The 14528-nt window shown below is 41.1% G+C and overlaps 1 protein-coding gene across 6 annotated transcripts in view; it reads right to left on the bottom strand.

The window, feature by feature from the left end:
* Window positions 1-4156: 4156 nt before the first annotated feature.
* The window catches only part of CHRM3 (cholinergic receptor muscarinic 3), a 498515-nt gene continuing 488143 nt past the window's right edge, over window positions 4157-14528 (bottom strand). For all 6 annotated transcript variants that reach the window (XM_074385379.1, XM_074385381.1, XM_039464330.2 and 3 more), the window contains one exon: window positions 4157-12603. In XM_074385379.1, the coding sequence (XP_074241480.1) occupies window positions 10812-12584 (1773 nt within the window). In that variant the 5' untranslated portion in view covers window positions 12585-12603 and the 3' untranslated portion in view covers window positions 4157-10811. The remainder of the gene's footprint in view (window positions 12604-14528) is intronic.

The following is a 14528-nucleotide window of genomic DNA, read 5'->3' as shown; positions in this document are numbered from 1 at the left end:
TTCTCCCAAGGGTGGGAGTGCTTTGACACAATAGTATCTGGGAAAATATTTACTTCTGGACTACTGGCAAAGGATTGGCCTTTTTCTGTTGTTCTGAAGTTAACTTCAGAGGAAGTCCTCCCCTGAAAAGCCACAACTGAAGGAACTCACTGCAGATGGTGGGTAGTATTGGTTTTTCATTTGTTGTCTTTGTTAGTTTTTCTTTCTTCTGAGTTTTGGTCTGAACGGCTATTGATTGTTTCCATTTTAAGCTAACCCAGGCAGCACAATAATGATGTCAATAACTTCTAACGATGTCTACCCTGCAGGTGGAACCAGTTACAGCAGTCAGGTTTTTTTTTTTTTTTGAGATGGAGTTTGGCTCTTGTTGCCCAGGCTGGAGTGTAATGGCACGATTTCAGCTCACTGCAGTCTCCGCCTCCCAGGCTCAAGTAATTCTCCTATCTCAGCCTCCTGAGTAGCTGGGATTACAGTCGCCTGCCACTATGTCCGGCTAATTTTTGGCATTATTAGTAGAGATGGGGCTTCACCATGTTGGGCAGGCTGGTCTCGTCCCCCTGATCTCAGGTGCTTCACCCGCCTCAGCCTCCCAAAGTGCTGGGATTACAGATGTGAGCCACTGTGCCCAGCCGCAGTCAGGTTTTAAAAGGACCTTGTTTTGTAGAAGCCAGAATAGAGGAGTTGTCACACTTAGAAATCTGTTCGCATAAATGGGTCAAAGGTTTAATAAGCTAGAATATTATCAAAATTCCATTGGACCTATCAAACTAAATGTCAAGGAGTCATCCCTCTAGTGAGTGTGTGACTGTACCACACTCCACTTTCTTCCTGATTTATAGCTTCTAAGTGGCTGTTTATATCAGAAGACAAATCACAAATTTTGTTGTCTTTATGAATTAATTGCTTGAAGGAGAATGGTTTGATTCAGAAACGTAAGTTAGTTAAGATAGGGAGAGTTTAGTAAGCGTCATGACAAAAACATGGGCTGAGATTAAGCCAAATACATACATAGCTGACATAGATATTAAAAATAGTTTCCCCTAAATAAAACAAATAAAAACTTTTTAAAATCAAAGTCCCATTTTTTAATGGGAAAAAACATTGGTCATATGAATTAGGGAAGAAGTCTGATAGATACATGCATCATACACAGGATGTTATGATGAGACACATGTCATTTAGTGAGTCTAGAGCATCGATAGTGGATTTTCATGTAAATATCCTAGCCCACTGCATTGTCTAGAATGAACAGAGCTTCCAGGAAGAGAAGTATGATGCAATCTTATTTTAAAGAATTGCAAAGGAACTCTAAGGTATCGATCAAAAGATTTAAAAATTGATGCAAGCATCATTTTTTGGGATCAATCTTTGTTTACATGCTGATGAGCTCATCATGTTTTGGGTGTTACCAGGGGTTCAGAGCTCATCTTACTCATCTTTGGTCTACACAGATTTGCCTGCTCAGCATGTGGGAATCAAAAGATACCTTCTGGGTCCTAATACAAATGTCTATCCCTAACTGGGAGCGCTAACTCACACCTGTAATCCTAGCACTTGGAGGTCGAGGCAGATGGATCACTTGAGGTCAAGAGTTCAAATCCAGCCTGGCCAACACGGTGAAACCCCATCTCTACTAAAAATACAAAAAAGTTAGCTGGGCATGGGGGCTAGCACCTGTAATCCCAGCACGCAGGAGGCTGAGGCAGGAGAATCGCTTGAACCTGGAAGGTAGAGGTTGCAGTGAGCCAAGATCACGCCACTGCACTCTAGCCTTTGTGATAGAGTGAGACTCTGTCTCAAAATAACTAACTAACTGAATAAGCCCTATGGATTAGCCCCTGGATTATATTTTCTGTATCTGAAGGCTTTTCTCCTGCAGAGATTTCTGATTTCTCAGATATTTCCCGGTAGTTAATTGGCAAATGACTGGTGTCAAAATAAGCAGAATAAAAGCTTGGGGGTTGGAGATGTGAGTTGAAATCTCAGCAACATCTCTCAGTAGCTGCAGCACCTTTGATGAAAACTCTCTTTCCCTTTTGCTGCAAGATTGAGTTAGTAATTCTACTCTTATAAACTATGGCTAAAATATTCTCTTTAGAAACACAATGCTAAAGAAAGCAAGTGTCTCCACAGTCCGAGGCTCTCATTCCAACATGATTCTCGTCATTATTCTTTGTATAACTGAAATGAAAACCAAACTTTTACAGACTGTTACTGTGACGGCTCCTTCCGCCTTTTCATAACCTGTATGCTGTTGTTTCATTCTCATGGAGAATGGCAAGTTCCACTGAAATATGTGCATGCCATCTCCAAGAAACAGAAGCAAGAATTAAAGTGAAGGGGTGGTCGGCAAAAAAGCCCAAGAATGACCGTAATTTAGGCCAAGGAACTTCCGCTTCCAAACCATAGCTGGCTGCATCCTGTTCATGACCCTGTAAATGCTCTGGACCACAGGACGTCTTTTCAAAAAAGTGCTCTCTCTCTATACTCTTCCAAACCTTTTTAGGTGAAATTCAATTTCAATGAACTATCATTCATGCTTATTGCTTAAGCCATGTTAATTTTTAATGCTTTTAAAAATATGCTGTGTAGTTCAAAAAATATTAATTTTTATTAGACATATATGAGTCCTGTGAGAGAAACATTTATTTCACGGGTGAAATATCTCAGTTCAGTCAAATAAAACAATAATAGGGGGAAAATATTTAAATTGATTGGTTGGTCATATTTTGTAAAATTTCTTCTCCACATAACCATTTGGATAAGGAAGTGTCAAAGCTTTTCCAAAAGCTATTTGTCAACTCCCCAACAAAGTAGTTTTCAGTTGAAAATCAACTCATACTTAATGGATATTTCCAACATTGACATATTCTTATGGTTTGTTAATCTTCCATACTTCCAGCCAATGTCTCTTTTCATAGTCAATATTTCATATTGCATGAATGTGTGCAACAAATTAAGGAAGAATGTAACACCACAGAAAACTTCTCTTCTTCAATCTCATACGAGTTTTATGTAAAAATGCCTACTACATTGATCACCTACGTTGATCTAAATGGTAAGAGTTCTAGCATGAAACAGGAAAACAGAGAGGGAGAGGGGATGTCCAACGTTTCAGTGAGCAGAAGTTCAAATTGTAAACTGAGGATGAAGATATGAAGATGTAATGACTGCCAGAAAAAGTTGCAAGGGCAAGAAATTATATATATACACATATATACATTATATATGTATATATGTAATCTTTTTCTATATTTATGTAGCTGTAAATGTAGCTCTCTTTCTCTCTTTCTCTCTCTTACTCTTTCTTGTTCTTTCTTGCACTAAAGACTAAAGAGGCAATGGTTGGTTTCTATGGTACAGGTTTTAAAATAGTAAAACCATGAAGTGTTCAAACGTACCATTCAAAAATACGTCATCTCTTGCCCAGAGTAACTTCAGTTTGTACCTTCACTTCCAGCAATTTTAAAGTCAGTGTAATAAAATATGAAGCTTGTGCTTTTTTCTTCAGTGAGAAATATTTTCTGTGGAGTCTAAAAGAAACAAAAATACAGCTGGAAAAAAAAAAGATAAGTGTTCCTTAAAAGAAAATTCCCCTTCCATATATGTATCTATAGGTAAATGTTTTTCTTTTCTTTTTCTTTTTTTTTTTTTTTTTTTGAGATAGAGTCTTGTTCTGTCGCCAGGCGCCAGGCTGGAGTGCAGTGGTACAATCTTGGCTCACTGCAATCTCCTTCTCCTGGGTTCAAGCAATTCTCCTGCCTCAGCCTCCCGAGTAGCTGGGACTACAGGTGCGTGCTACCACGCCCAGCTAATTTTTGTATTTTTAAGAGAGACGGGGTTTCACCACGTTGGCCAGGACGGTCTTGATCTCTTGAGTAAATGTTTTTCTTCATATGTACTTTCGGAGTAAGTACTATGTGTGTAGCTATAGTTTACACATGCCTATAATCCTCCAAACACAGGATCAGGAAGTATTTGGATTATGGGAATACCACGAGGGTTGTCAAAGAAATTTCTTTTGCATGTGAAAAAGAAAGTCAATGCAAATAGCAGTCTGTTCAGAATTATCCTTTCGATGAATTCTACCCTTTTATACAATGAAGAGCTGCTGCCGCGTTATAGACCCTGGATTAAATAAAAGCAAACCACACTCTCTGTTCAATAATAGTTTTATTTACTTATTTCACTGTTAACTTGGGGATAATATTCACCACAAAGTTGCAGGCATCATTTTATAGTACAGACTACAGACGATTGACTTTTTCAGAATTAAAATGAAAATGGTTTGTGACACACCTGAAATGCCTACTGAGGAAGTGCTGGCCACGAGGTAATAAAAAAAGGTAAAACTCAGTGCCTTTGGCAAAGATGTGGACACTGTTGTAGATGCGAGTATGATACATGCCCTTTGCTTACAAAGCAAATATACACCCATCTGGTTTTGGACTGTGGTTTCTCTATCCACCAGAGAGCATCTTTAAATGATTCATAGACATTTCCCTGAGAGCTTCCTGCCAAGAGAAATCAGCATGCTGATTCACCAACGTGGAAGCCCATTTTAAAGTAATTATTCCTCAAGCCTGCACCAAACTTGGTAACAATTTCTATATTTAAAGAAAGAAGGACCTTGCCCAAACTGTGGCCGTCACATAGCTCTAAGCGACGCCCAAAGGAAGTCTGAAGTGTTACATGGAGGAGGCTGGAAATGCCAGAGAACCGGACGAGGAATGGATGGAAGGAAGAGCATATGTTTGATTGCTTGAAGAACAGAATAAAGGATTCTCTCCTAATAACTTTCCACACCAAGCAAAACTACATGCAAGTATTTGTAAGCCAAACTACAGATCTTCACTTGTACAGAAAACTATATTTATGAACTCTCCGCATTCTCCAGATGCTTCTCTTACTACAGCAAGCAACCAAGAAGCCTGTTTGAAAAGAATTATCCTTTCAATGAATTTTACTCTATACAATCAAAAGTTTCTGTCTGTTGACCAATCCGGTAAAGTTTCTGACTTTACCGGATTGGTCAACAAATCCAATAGCTAGTATCAAACAAAGCCGGTATCTAGAACAAATCCAGTATCTAGAACTAGGGATAAAAAGAGAGAGTTAATTTTCTTTTTCCTTTTTGGACTTGAAATTATTTGTTTACAACTCAAGTCTATTTAAAATATTTCTCCTTATTGCTCAGGGATATTTTATTAGATAACCTTATTTGTGAACACTTTCCCAGCCAAATAACTCCTGACTACAGTAGCAGCATGGGACATTGATGTACACAGAATTTTGATAATATGTTATATTAATTAATAAGGAGGTTATTAGATATTCAACAACATTTATTGAATATATGCAATTTACCAGAATCTGTGTGAGCCACAGGATACAGAGTGATGAAAGTGATGAATAAGACCCAATTTCTATCATCAAGGAACTCACAGAATACAGGACAAAAATAGTTATGAGTTTTGTATGTGAAATGCGGAACTGCTAAGCATTTTGGATTTCAGGAAACAGTAGTAAGCTTTTACATTCTGGGGATAATCTTTTTGGTTTAAGATAGGATTACAGGATTATAATTTGGGTGAGGGAATTTTATTAACACTTCTTTGTAGTGGAAAATATGGCCCCTTTACCTTTTATGTAAAATGCAACTGAGACATGAGCTTTTTGGTTCTCTAGATGATTTTTTTGGGGGTGGTCTCAGCCCAGACCAGAGTTGTATGTGTGAGTCTCACCAGAGCTCCGTGTGAGTGTCTGTGGTTCTACCAGAACCAACAGAAGCCTAATGTTCTAGCTACACATTTGGATGACTTCCATATACCCAAACGCACTGTCCATCTGCGTGTGAAGCTGTGAATGTAATGCATGCCTAGTAATACTAACACTTGCTCATTTTTTGAGCCATGTAACAAAACATTGTGCAGTTACAAACTTATATGGAGTATAGTCATTTTATGAACTAGATCTTCTTTATTCGTTTTTATTATCTTATCCTGTGCCTCCTTTCCCAGACATGAACGCTAAAGCCAGAAAAAGAAAATGAAATTCTCCAGTTCTAAGGAGCACTGGGTTACCATTCTAGAACTCTTCCTCTTAGGTCTGCAATACTGACTCACACAACATTAATGCCGGGAGAGGCTGAATATTTAGAGTCAGGGAAAGAGAAAAAGAGAGTGTAACTCAAGTCTGCAGAAAGGAAGTAAATTGTCCCTGAACCTATTAAGGGCTGGAGTTGATACTGTTTAAATAAGTTTGTTGCACATAGCGTGGGGGCAAAATATTCTTTCAGAGAATGTGCTAGAAGTAGGGTCGTTTAGGTTAAAAAGCAACTTTGGAGTGTTGTATTCTATGCAGTTTCAGTCCTATTATGGGAAATGCTATTGTAAAACCAAAGCAAACACCTGCTACCCAGAAACTATGTTTTGTAAGGTTGCCAGACCTCAGGCACTGGGTTGGAGTAGTATTTGAAACCGTACAACTCTGGGTTTACCAAAAAATCTCAAGGCTTCCTTAGATGTTGTGGTGTTGAACTATAGTAAGTAAATAACCTTAAAGAATATAAAATCTGAAAATTTCAAGCATTCATCCAATATGCCATTTTACTTTCATCACGGTAGTTACTGACCTCAGTTTGGACCGATTTGCCATCAGAAGGCAGATTAGAGAAGCTTTGGTGGTGTTGCTTAGTTTGAGCAATGAGGAGAAAACCCAGAAAGTTTAGGTTAAGTGACAAGCATGCCCAAGGACATGAAACTAAGCAGTGACCAAACTGGGCCAGGAACTCAGCGTTCCTCATCCTAAATTCAATGCTGCTTTGACTGTACTGCGCTCCCTTCACCCGTCCTCTGAAGCTCCCAGGGGGAGACCGTGCAATTTCCTGGAATAGGTCCCCATCTCTGAATCATCTCCACTCAGATAAGTACAGCACACCCTGACTGATCCCTGGAATCCTTCTCTGTGTCACTCTAGCATTAGGCTTCTGTGCTGTGGCAGAGCCTTGGCATCCTTCTTTCCTCCCTGAGTTGGGGCTGAAACTTTGCAGCAGAGCTCTGCACTCCAGCTTCTGTCTCGAAAGGGGCTCCGGAGCTCTGCAGAGCGATGAGCTCTGGCCATGGGCAACCAGGGAAGTCTGACAGAGAAGGCTGAGATGCCTTCTCGATCTTCAGCCACTACAGACTCTAACACTTAAGGCTTTTTGTTTTTTTCTTTCATTCCGTCAGAATCTACGACGATTGCACACTGAAGGGTAAAGATAAATGAAAAACATGTAGAGAGTCAAGGCTGGGTTTAAGAGGCAAAGGCGGATTAGAAGAATAGAGAGAACTATGATAGAGGCCACAGGGAGCTGGCGGGCAAAGAAGGGCAGAGCTGAGAGAGCTAGGGGGCCAGAGAGAGCTCACTTCTCTTAACCATCTGGCAATTCCCGGAGAAGGGGGAATGTGTGCGTGTGCTTGTAAGAGAGAGAGAGAGAGAGAGAGAGAGAGAGAAGGAAGGAGAAGGAGAAAGAGAGAGAGGCAGAGAGAGAGAAAGAGGAGAAAGATTCTCCCATGTGTAGTTTAGTTTAGGTTTGATCATTTTCTTCTTTCAATTGAAGTGGCTAAACCTGAAATGTCTGCAAGCTTCATGCATATGGCATGAAATAATTCGATTCCCAGTTTGGGATGAAGACATTTTGAGCATGTGTAAATGCTGAATACCTCCTCTAATGACAAGGCTTTTGAGAAATGCATGTGTAACTGAGGTCCAATTAGAAACACCCACTACATCTTCAATTATACTTTAAATTCTTCATATTCAAAAGAATCTATTTTACTTGTTTTTTCTCTGAAAATGACCCAAGAAATGGACATACCTCTCTATAAAGTCAGTAGATAGTATTTAAATGCAGCTTTCATCCATAAGAGGTTTAAAAACAATGCCAGCTGGGCGTGGTGGCTCAAGCCTGTAATCCCAGCACTTTGGGAGGCCGAGGCGGGTGGATCACGAGGTCGAGAGATCGAGACCATCCTGGTCAACATGGTGAAACCCCATCTCTACTAAAAATACAAAAAAATCAGCTGGGTATGGTGGCGCGTGCCTGTAATCCCAGCTACTCAGGAGGCTGAGGCAGGAGAATTGCCTGAACCCAGGAGGCAGAGGTTGCGGTGAGCCGAGATCGCGCCATTGCACTCCAGCCTGGGTAACAAGAGCGAAACTCCGTCTCAAAAAAAAAAAAAAAAAAAAAAAAAAAATTCTATAATAAAACCAGCAAAACAAAAAAGGAGACTTAGCGTCTTCAGTTTGTTCCTTTTCTGCCATTATTAGCAACAAAAATGACAAGGATAAGGAAATAATCATGTTTAAGGAGATTGTAATTGACTCTCAAAGTTCTGATAAATTTCAGGGTTTCTCCTTTTCTCACATTTAAGTCTGTTTTTTTTTTTTTTTTTCTTTTTTCTTTAAAATAAAAGAAATAGTCCTTTTGGGAGGGAGGCAAGATAGAAGTTTCCAAAAGGATGGGAAGTGCTGAAGTGCTGGGACACTGGAATAAGCATTCACATATTTACTAGTGCCAGGCCAACTTGAGTAATAAAACATAGGTGCAATTGCTTACCAGACGTTTCACAGGTGGGTAATATGACATTCTGTAATTTGCTGTACATGTTAGAAAACTGTCTTTTTTTCTTGTTCTTTGGTTGAATATGGGCACAGAAAAATCATTCTTACAATTATGCTGATTGTTTTTTCCCCTGTGTAAAATAATTTCAGACACAATGGTGAGGGTTACTTTGTTCAGTTCCCATCAGATTTAACTAAAGAGTGACTTTAAACATTTACGTTGAAGTGACAGTTGACTTTTTATTACCTAGAAAGTGTTAGGTACTTGGCGATGCCAACAGGATGACATGTTTCTTCTTCTTAGCCACAGGAAAACTCAATATATTCTATTCATTGCTCAAGTGGACTTTAAAGAATCACTTTCAAAGGACACCAGGACTGAAGACTGAAGAGTAATATTTATCAACATTAAATAAACAACTTGGTGTAGTATCCATAAATATTTCTGCATATAAACATAACACGAAATTAAATAGTTCAGATACACAGACACCACTGAGTACACGTCCACTGTGGTCAAAGTCGCCTGTAAACACCACCTCACACTGAATACAAAAGCAGCTTCTACCCAGCTCTGGGTTCACAACACGAATGCCCTGTACAAAGGGAGTATCTCCACAGCCCTCCCACCTCCCTCCCCTCCCCCTCCCCAAACAGCCCCGGCAAAAGGAAAAGAAACCCCAACAGCTACAGCAGCAACAAGGACAATGACGGCAGCACCCCACCCCTCCCCAAATAAAACGGTCAACATTTTGGTCAATTCGACGGAGAATGCACTTTTTTTTTTTTTTTTTTTAACCAAAAGGTAAGAAAATCAATTTGAAGCATTATTTTTCAGAATGTAATTCTCTCTTCAGAGGACATGTAAGTTCCAAAACCTCACCTATTCCTGGGTGAAGGTTACACGATGAACCCCGGAAAGCACTGGCCACAGCTGAGCAACAAAGGTGCAAGCCCTATTTTCTTTAGAAGGTGCCGTTCAGCAAGAATCAAACACGATGTTCTCCCTCAGCCTCTCTTACCACGGTTTCTGTTTTTTTGCTTTGCTATATATGTATATATATATATATATATATATATATATAGCCTATATATATATTGCTGTGTGTGACATTCAAACGTGACACTATTATTGAGTTTCAAGCAGTTTAGATAGCAGAAATTTTGTTTTGAAACATTCAGATTTAGATGACTAAATTCAAATGTGTGGATGTGGTTCATTCTTTGAGCTCAGAGGGGCCCCGATTTAGCTCTGTTGAGGCATCAACAAAGGAGATTGCTTAACACCGAGCCCGGTGAAGCCACGGTGCTCAGCTGACTCACGGGCCCGTCCACTCTGCACAGACCTGCTGGGAAGGCCTGGCCGCTCTCTGTGGGAAACAGCTCCAGTTTCAAAAACATTCAACTGGGCTGATTTCACGTTTATGCTGCATTAGGATCCTAGAAAACCTCAGTTACCAAAGTACTGAAAGTGGACATTGCAGGAAGAATTCGCCAGTTCAGTGTTTCCCATTATATTATATACACTATGTGTGTGCGTGCAGAACTCACACATATATATATATATATATATATATATATATATATATATACTTAAGTATTTTTATTTTTACGAAACTTGAACTGCACAAAACAGGACTCTGCAAGAATCAAGAATCAAGTCCACAAATAGAGTTTAACGACACACCAAAGAAAAGACAGAAAGCTCTATTGGGACGAGAAGATTCAGCTTTGCAACATATGAAATCATTTTGGAACCACAGATTCGTTAGCCTGCAGTGTTCCACGTGGGGTCTGGATTCCCACTTTTGGGATCCTTGGGAAGAATGTGGGAACTGGGCCAGCTATGCTCATCTGAGATTCCAAAGCTAATAGAAATTAAAAGACCCAGGCAAATCGATTTGGGTATATAATTGCTATGAAGCAATATTTTTTCTCCTCTTTAAGAAAAAAACATGTGAAGTCTATTTCAGAAGAAGTTTCTTTATGTTCAGTCGTGTTTTTGTTTTTTTGCTGAATTGGTATTGACTTTTTCTATTAAAATGGGTTTATTCAATGGATCAGTAAACAGGCAGCTTCTTTCAGATCTGGGTGATAACACCATTTTTATCATCACCAGATATCACCCCCACCCTCACCTTTCTCCTCCTAAGGTCTGTGGGTTGATGTGTGCGTTTTGTCACCGCTATTGACAGAACCTCACTCTACAAGGCCTGCTCAGGCACGCGCTTGTGGAAAATGACCGACTGTCTCTGCTGGTACTGCTGTTTGCGTCTCTTTTTTTTGTCACACTGGCACAGCAGCAGCATCTTGAAAGTGGTTCTGAATGTTTTGTTGCACAGGGCATAGCACACGGGGTTCACGGTGCTGTTGATGTAGCACAGCCAGTAGCCCAGATTCCAAAAGGTTTTGGGTATGCAGCTGTCACAAAAGGTGTTCACCAGAACCATGATATTGTACGGGGTCCAGGTGATGATGAAGGCAAGCAGGATCGCGCTGAGGGTCTGGGCTGCTTTCTTCTCCTTGACGAGGGACATCCTTTTCCGCTTAGTGATCTGACTTCTGGTCTTCAGAGCAAACCTCTTGGCCAGAGTGGCTTCTTTGAAGGACAGAGGTAGAGTGGCCGTGGTCTTACCCACCGAGGCGTTGACGTCGGAAGTCTTGGCTGCGTCCACGGCTGACTCTAACTGAATGGGAAGCTTGGAGAAGCTTTTTGGAAAGCTGCCTCCATCGTCCACGCTCTTCTGGGTCTGTAGCTTGCTGGCTTTCCTCTCCAAGTCCACCATCCCCAGCTCCTCCTCAGGCACCTGCAGGTTGTCCGATGAGGGTAACTTGGTGGAGTTGAGGATGGTGCTGTGGCCCGGAAGCTTGAGCACGATGGAGTAGATGGCTCTGGTCTCGGAGCCGATGTCCTCCTCGTCGGAGGAGGCGGAGTTCTCCAGGGAGGCAGCAGCATCATTGTTGTTCCAGCTGTCGCTGCTGCTGTGGTCTTGGTCCATCTGCTCGGAGCTGGCTTTCCAGCTCTTGGTTGTGAACCAGAAGTGGCAGCGGCCATACTTCCTCCTGTTGGAGCGTTTCATGCTTTGCTGTTGAAGCTCGTAACTGCTGCAGCTTCGAGAACTGCCCGTGGGGTGGACAAAGTTTTCTGTCTCTGCCTCTGTCCCAGAGGCTTGCAGCCCAGCGAGCTCTTTGGTACGCTTTTCAGTTTCCTTATAGATTCTCCAGTATAAAATAGTCATAATGGTGACAGGCATATAAAAAGCAGCAATGGCTGTGCCAAAAGTAATGGTGGGCTCACTGAGGAACTGAATGAAACACTCTCCTGGTGGCACAGTTCTCTTTCCAACAAAGTATTGCCAGAACAAGATGGCAGGAGCCCAAAGGACAAAGGAGATGACCCAAGCCAGACCGATCATCACACCAGCTCTCTTTGTTGTTCGTTTGGCTCGGTACGTGAGCGGCCTCGTGATGGAAAAGTATCTGTCAAAGCTAATGACCAGGAGATTCATGACAGAGGCATTGCTGGCCACGTAGTCAATGGCAAGCCAGAGGTCACAGGCCAAGTTCCCTAAAGCCCAGCGATTCATGATGATGTAGGTCGTAAACAGATTCATGGAAATGACTCCAATAATCAGATCGGCACAGGCCAGGCTTAAGAGGAAGTAGTTGTTGACAGTCTTCAGCTGCTTGTTGACCTTAAATGACACAATGACCAGGATGTTGCCGATGATGGTCACCAAGGCCAGGATGCCCGTTAAGAAAGCAATGAAGACCACCTGCCAGACTGTGTGACCTCCCAGAGGGTCATCGGTGGTATCACCCGGAGAGGAGAAATTCCCAGCTGCTCGAGAAACATTGTAGCTGCCGAAATGAGTGACCGCTCCCGGGGGCAGCCCTGCATGGGAGGGGCTGTGTATCCAGGAAGAGCTGATGTTTGGAAACAAAGGCGAGGTGGAACTGTTATTGTGCAAGGTCATTGTGACCTTCTGACATAGTCTGGGGGGAAAAAAAGAGAGAAAAGACGGAGTTAGAAAAAATGCTGCCTTGTTTCGTTTGTTCTTTGCATTGTGTATGTTAAAAGACATGAGACGTCTATTACACAATGCGGAATCTCTATGGAGCCAAACGTTATCAGGTTCACTCTCTTATTTTAAGTGAGTGGCGTCTAGGGCAGACAGAGATTGATTTGTTTGAGACAGCATTATATAACTGGTGGCAGGCACTGAACATTGTGCTTTTCCCCACATTTCTAAATAGATTCCATGTAATTCCGTGACCAAACAAAATTACCTTTACTTCCCTTATTTTGTAAAGGTGAAAAATATCAGACATTTATATTACAATTATCCAGACAGCTTTATCATCATGATCACTTGATGACTTGATTTGCATTTTATCTATCTGGGCACCTACCCATCTGAGGTTTCAGAAATATACAACTTTAAGATAATACCAGCCATTTAAGTCTCACTAAAATGAACAATGCCAATCTGGAGAAAGGATAAAACCAATGGAAACCCATTCATATTATATTATCTATTTGAAACAGGATTGAAAAAGTAAGGTATCAGTTCCTTGTAAGGACTGGTAACAAGACTATCTCCTAGGCAGCTATCTTCTGCTTGATAACGTGCAGAAGAATGTTTAGCAGAATGTTTTGAATGGACCAAACCAGTTGTAAGTATTTCTAGTATTGAGATATTTTAGCTCCAGGAATGAAAATGTATTTCAGCACGTCACACATATGTGAACAAATGGACACGCCCACGCATATTTGCATATAAAAAAAATCACAAAATTGCAACTAGTGCTTTCGAACACTTGTTACTAGAGCTTATGACCCACTAAGAACCATTACAATTAAGGTGTGGCCAGTAAAACCCCCTTGGTGGCCCTGCTGGCCTTGGTGGTGACCTGTACCATTCTCTCAGAACCTCCAGGGCAGGACACCACTGGCTCAGGGGTTGACACACCACCAGCCACTGCAGACCAGATCCAGTAAATCATACCTCAATCAGTTTCATTCCATGAATTCAAAGTTTGATCATCCCAGCAGAAATCTATTGTGTACCCTGCTACTGCATTTACACTCTTGGTTAAAAAAAAAAGTCTTCAACTATAAACTCTTATAGATAAACATATACATGCATGTGCATTGCAGGAGTCCTAAATCAAGCCTTAAGATATTGAATGTCAGAGTTTTCTCAGAGTGTCTCTCAAAGCAGTAGTCAGATTCACATAGAGACTTCTGGAAAGGCTTTCTGATGTAGAAGGAAGACTATGGGGTCAAAAGGCCTAAGTTCAGATCTGTTTGACCATTTACCGGAGGTGAGATTTTAGATATTTAACTTCTTTGAATCCAAGTTTCCTCAATGAAAAATAGGAATGATAATTTTCTGCACAATAAAAGTGTTGATAAATTATTTCCAGAATTCAGTAATAAGTGACCAAAGAAGCTTTGTTTCTCATCAAAATGTTTTAACATATATAAAATACTTAGAACAGGGGCTGATACAGTAAATGCTATATAAGTATCTGTGATTATTATCTTACTCTTTTTGTGTTTTGAGATGGAGTCTCACTTTGTTGCCAGGCTGGAGTGTAGTGGCGCAATCTCTGCTCACTGCAATCTCCACCTCCTGGGTTCAAGCCATTCTCGTGCCTCAGCCTCCCGAGTAGCTGGACATATAGGTGCATGACACCACACCCAGCTAATTTTTAGATTTTTAGTAGAGACAGGGTTTCACCATGTTGGCCAGGATGGTCTCAATCTCCTGACCTCATGATCTGCCCACCTTGGCCTCCCAAAGTACTGGGATTACAGGTGTGAGCCACCCAGCCTGGCCTATCTTATTCTTTTCATTGAACAATGAACTCTCTTTGCTTTGGCTGCCAGGATGCTCAGAGCTAAATTTAGTGTA

This window comes from Saimiri boliviensis, chromosome 14 (genome assembly GCF_048565385.1).
Source record: "Saimiri boliviensis isolate mSaiBol1 chromosome 14, mSaiBol1.pri, whole genome shotgun sequence".
Taxonomy (NCBI): Eukaryota; Metazoa; Chordata; class Mammalia; order Primates; family Cebidae; genus Saimiri; species Saimiri boliviensis.
Note: the sequence above shows the minus strand (reverse complement) of the source record. Positions and strands in the feature narration are given on the sequence as shown.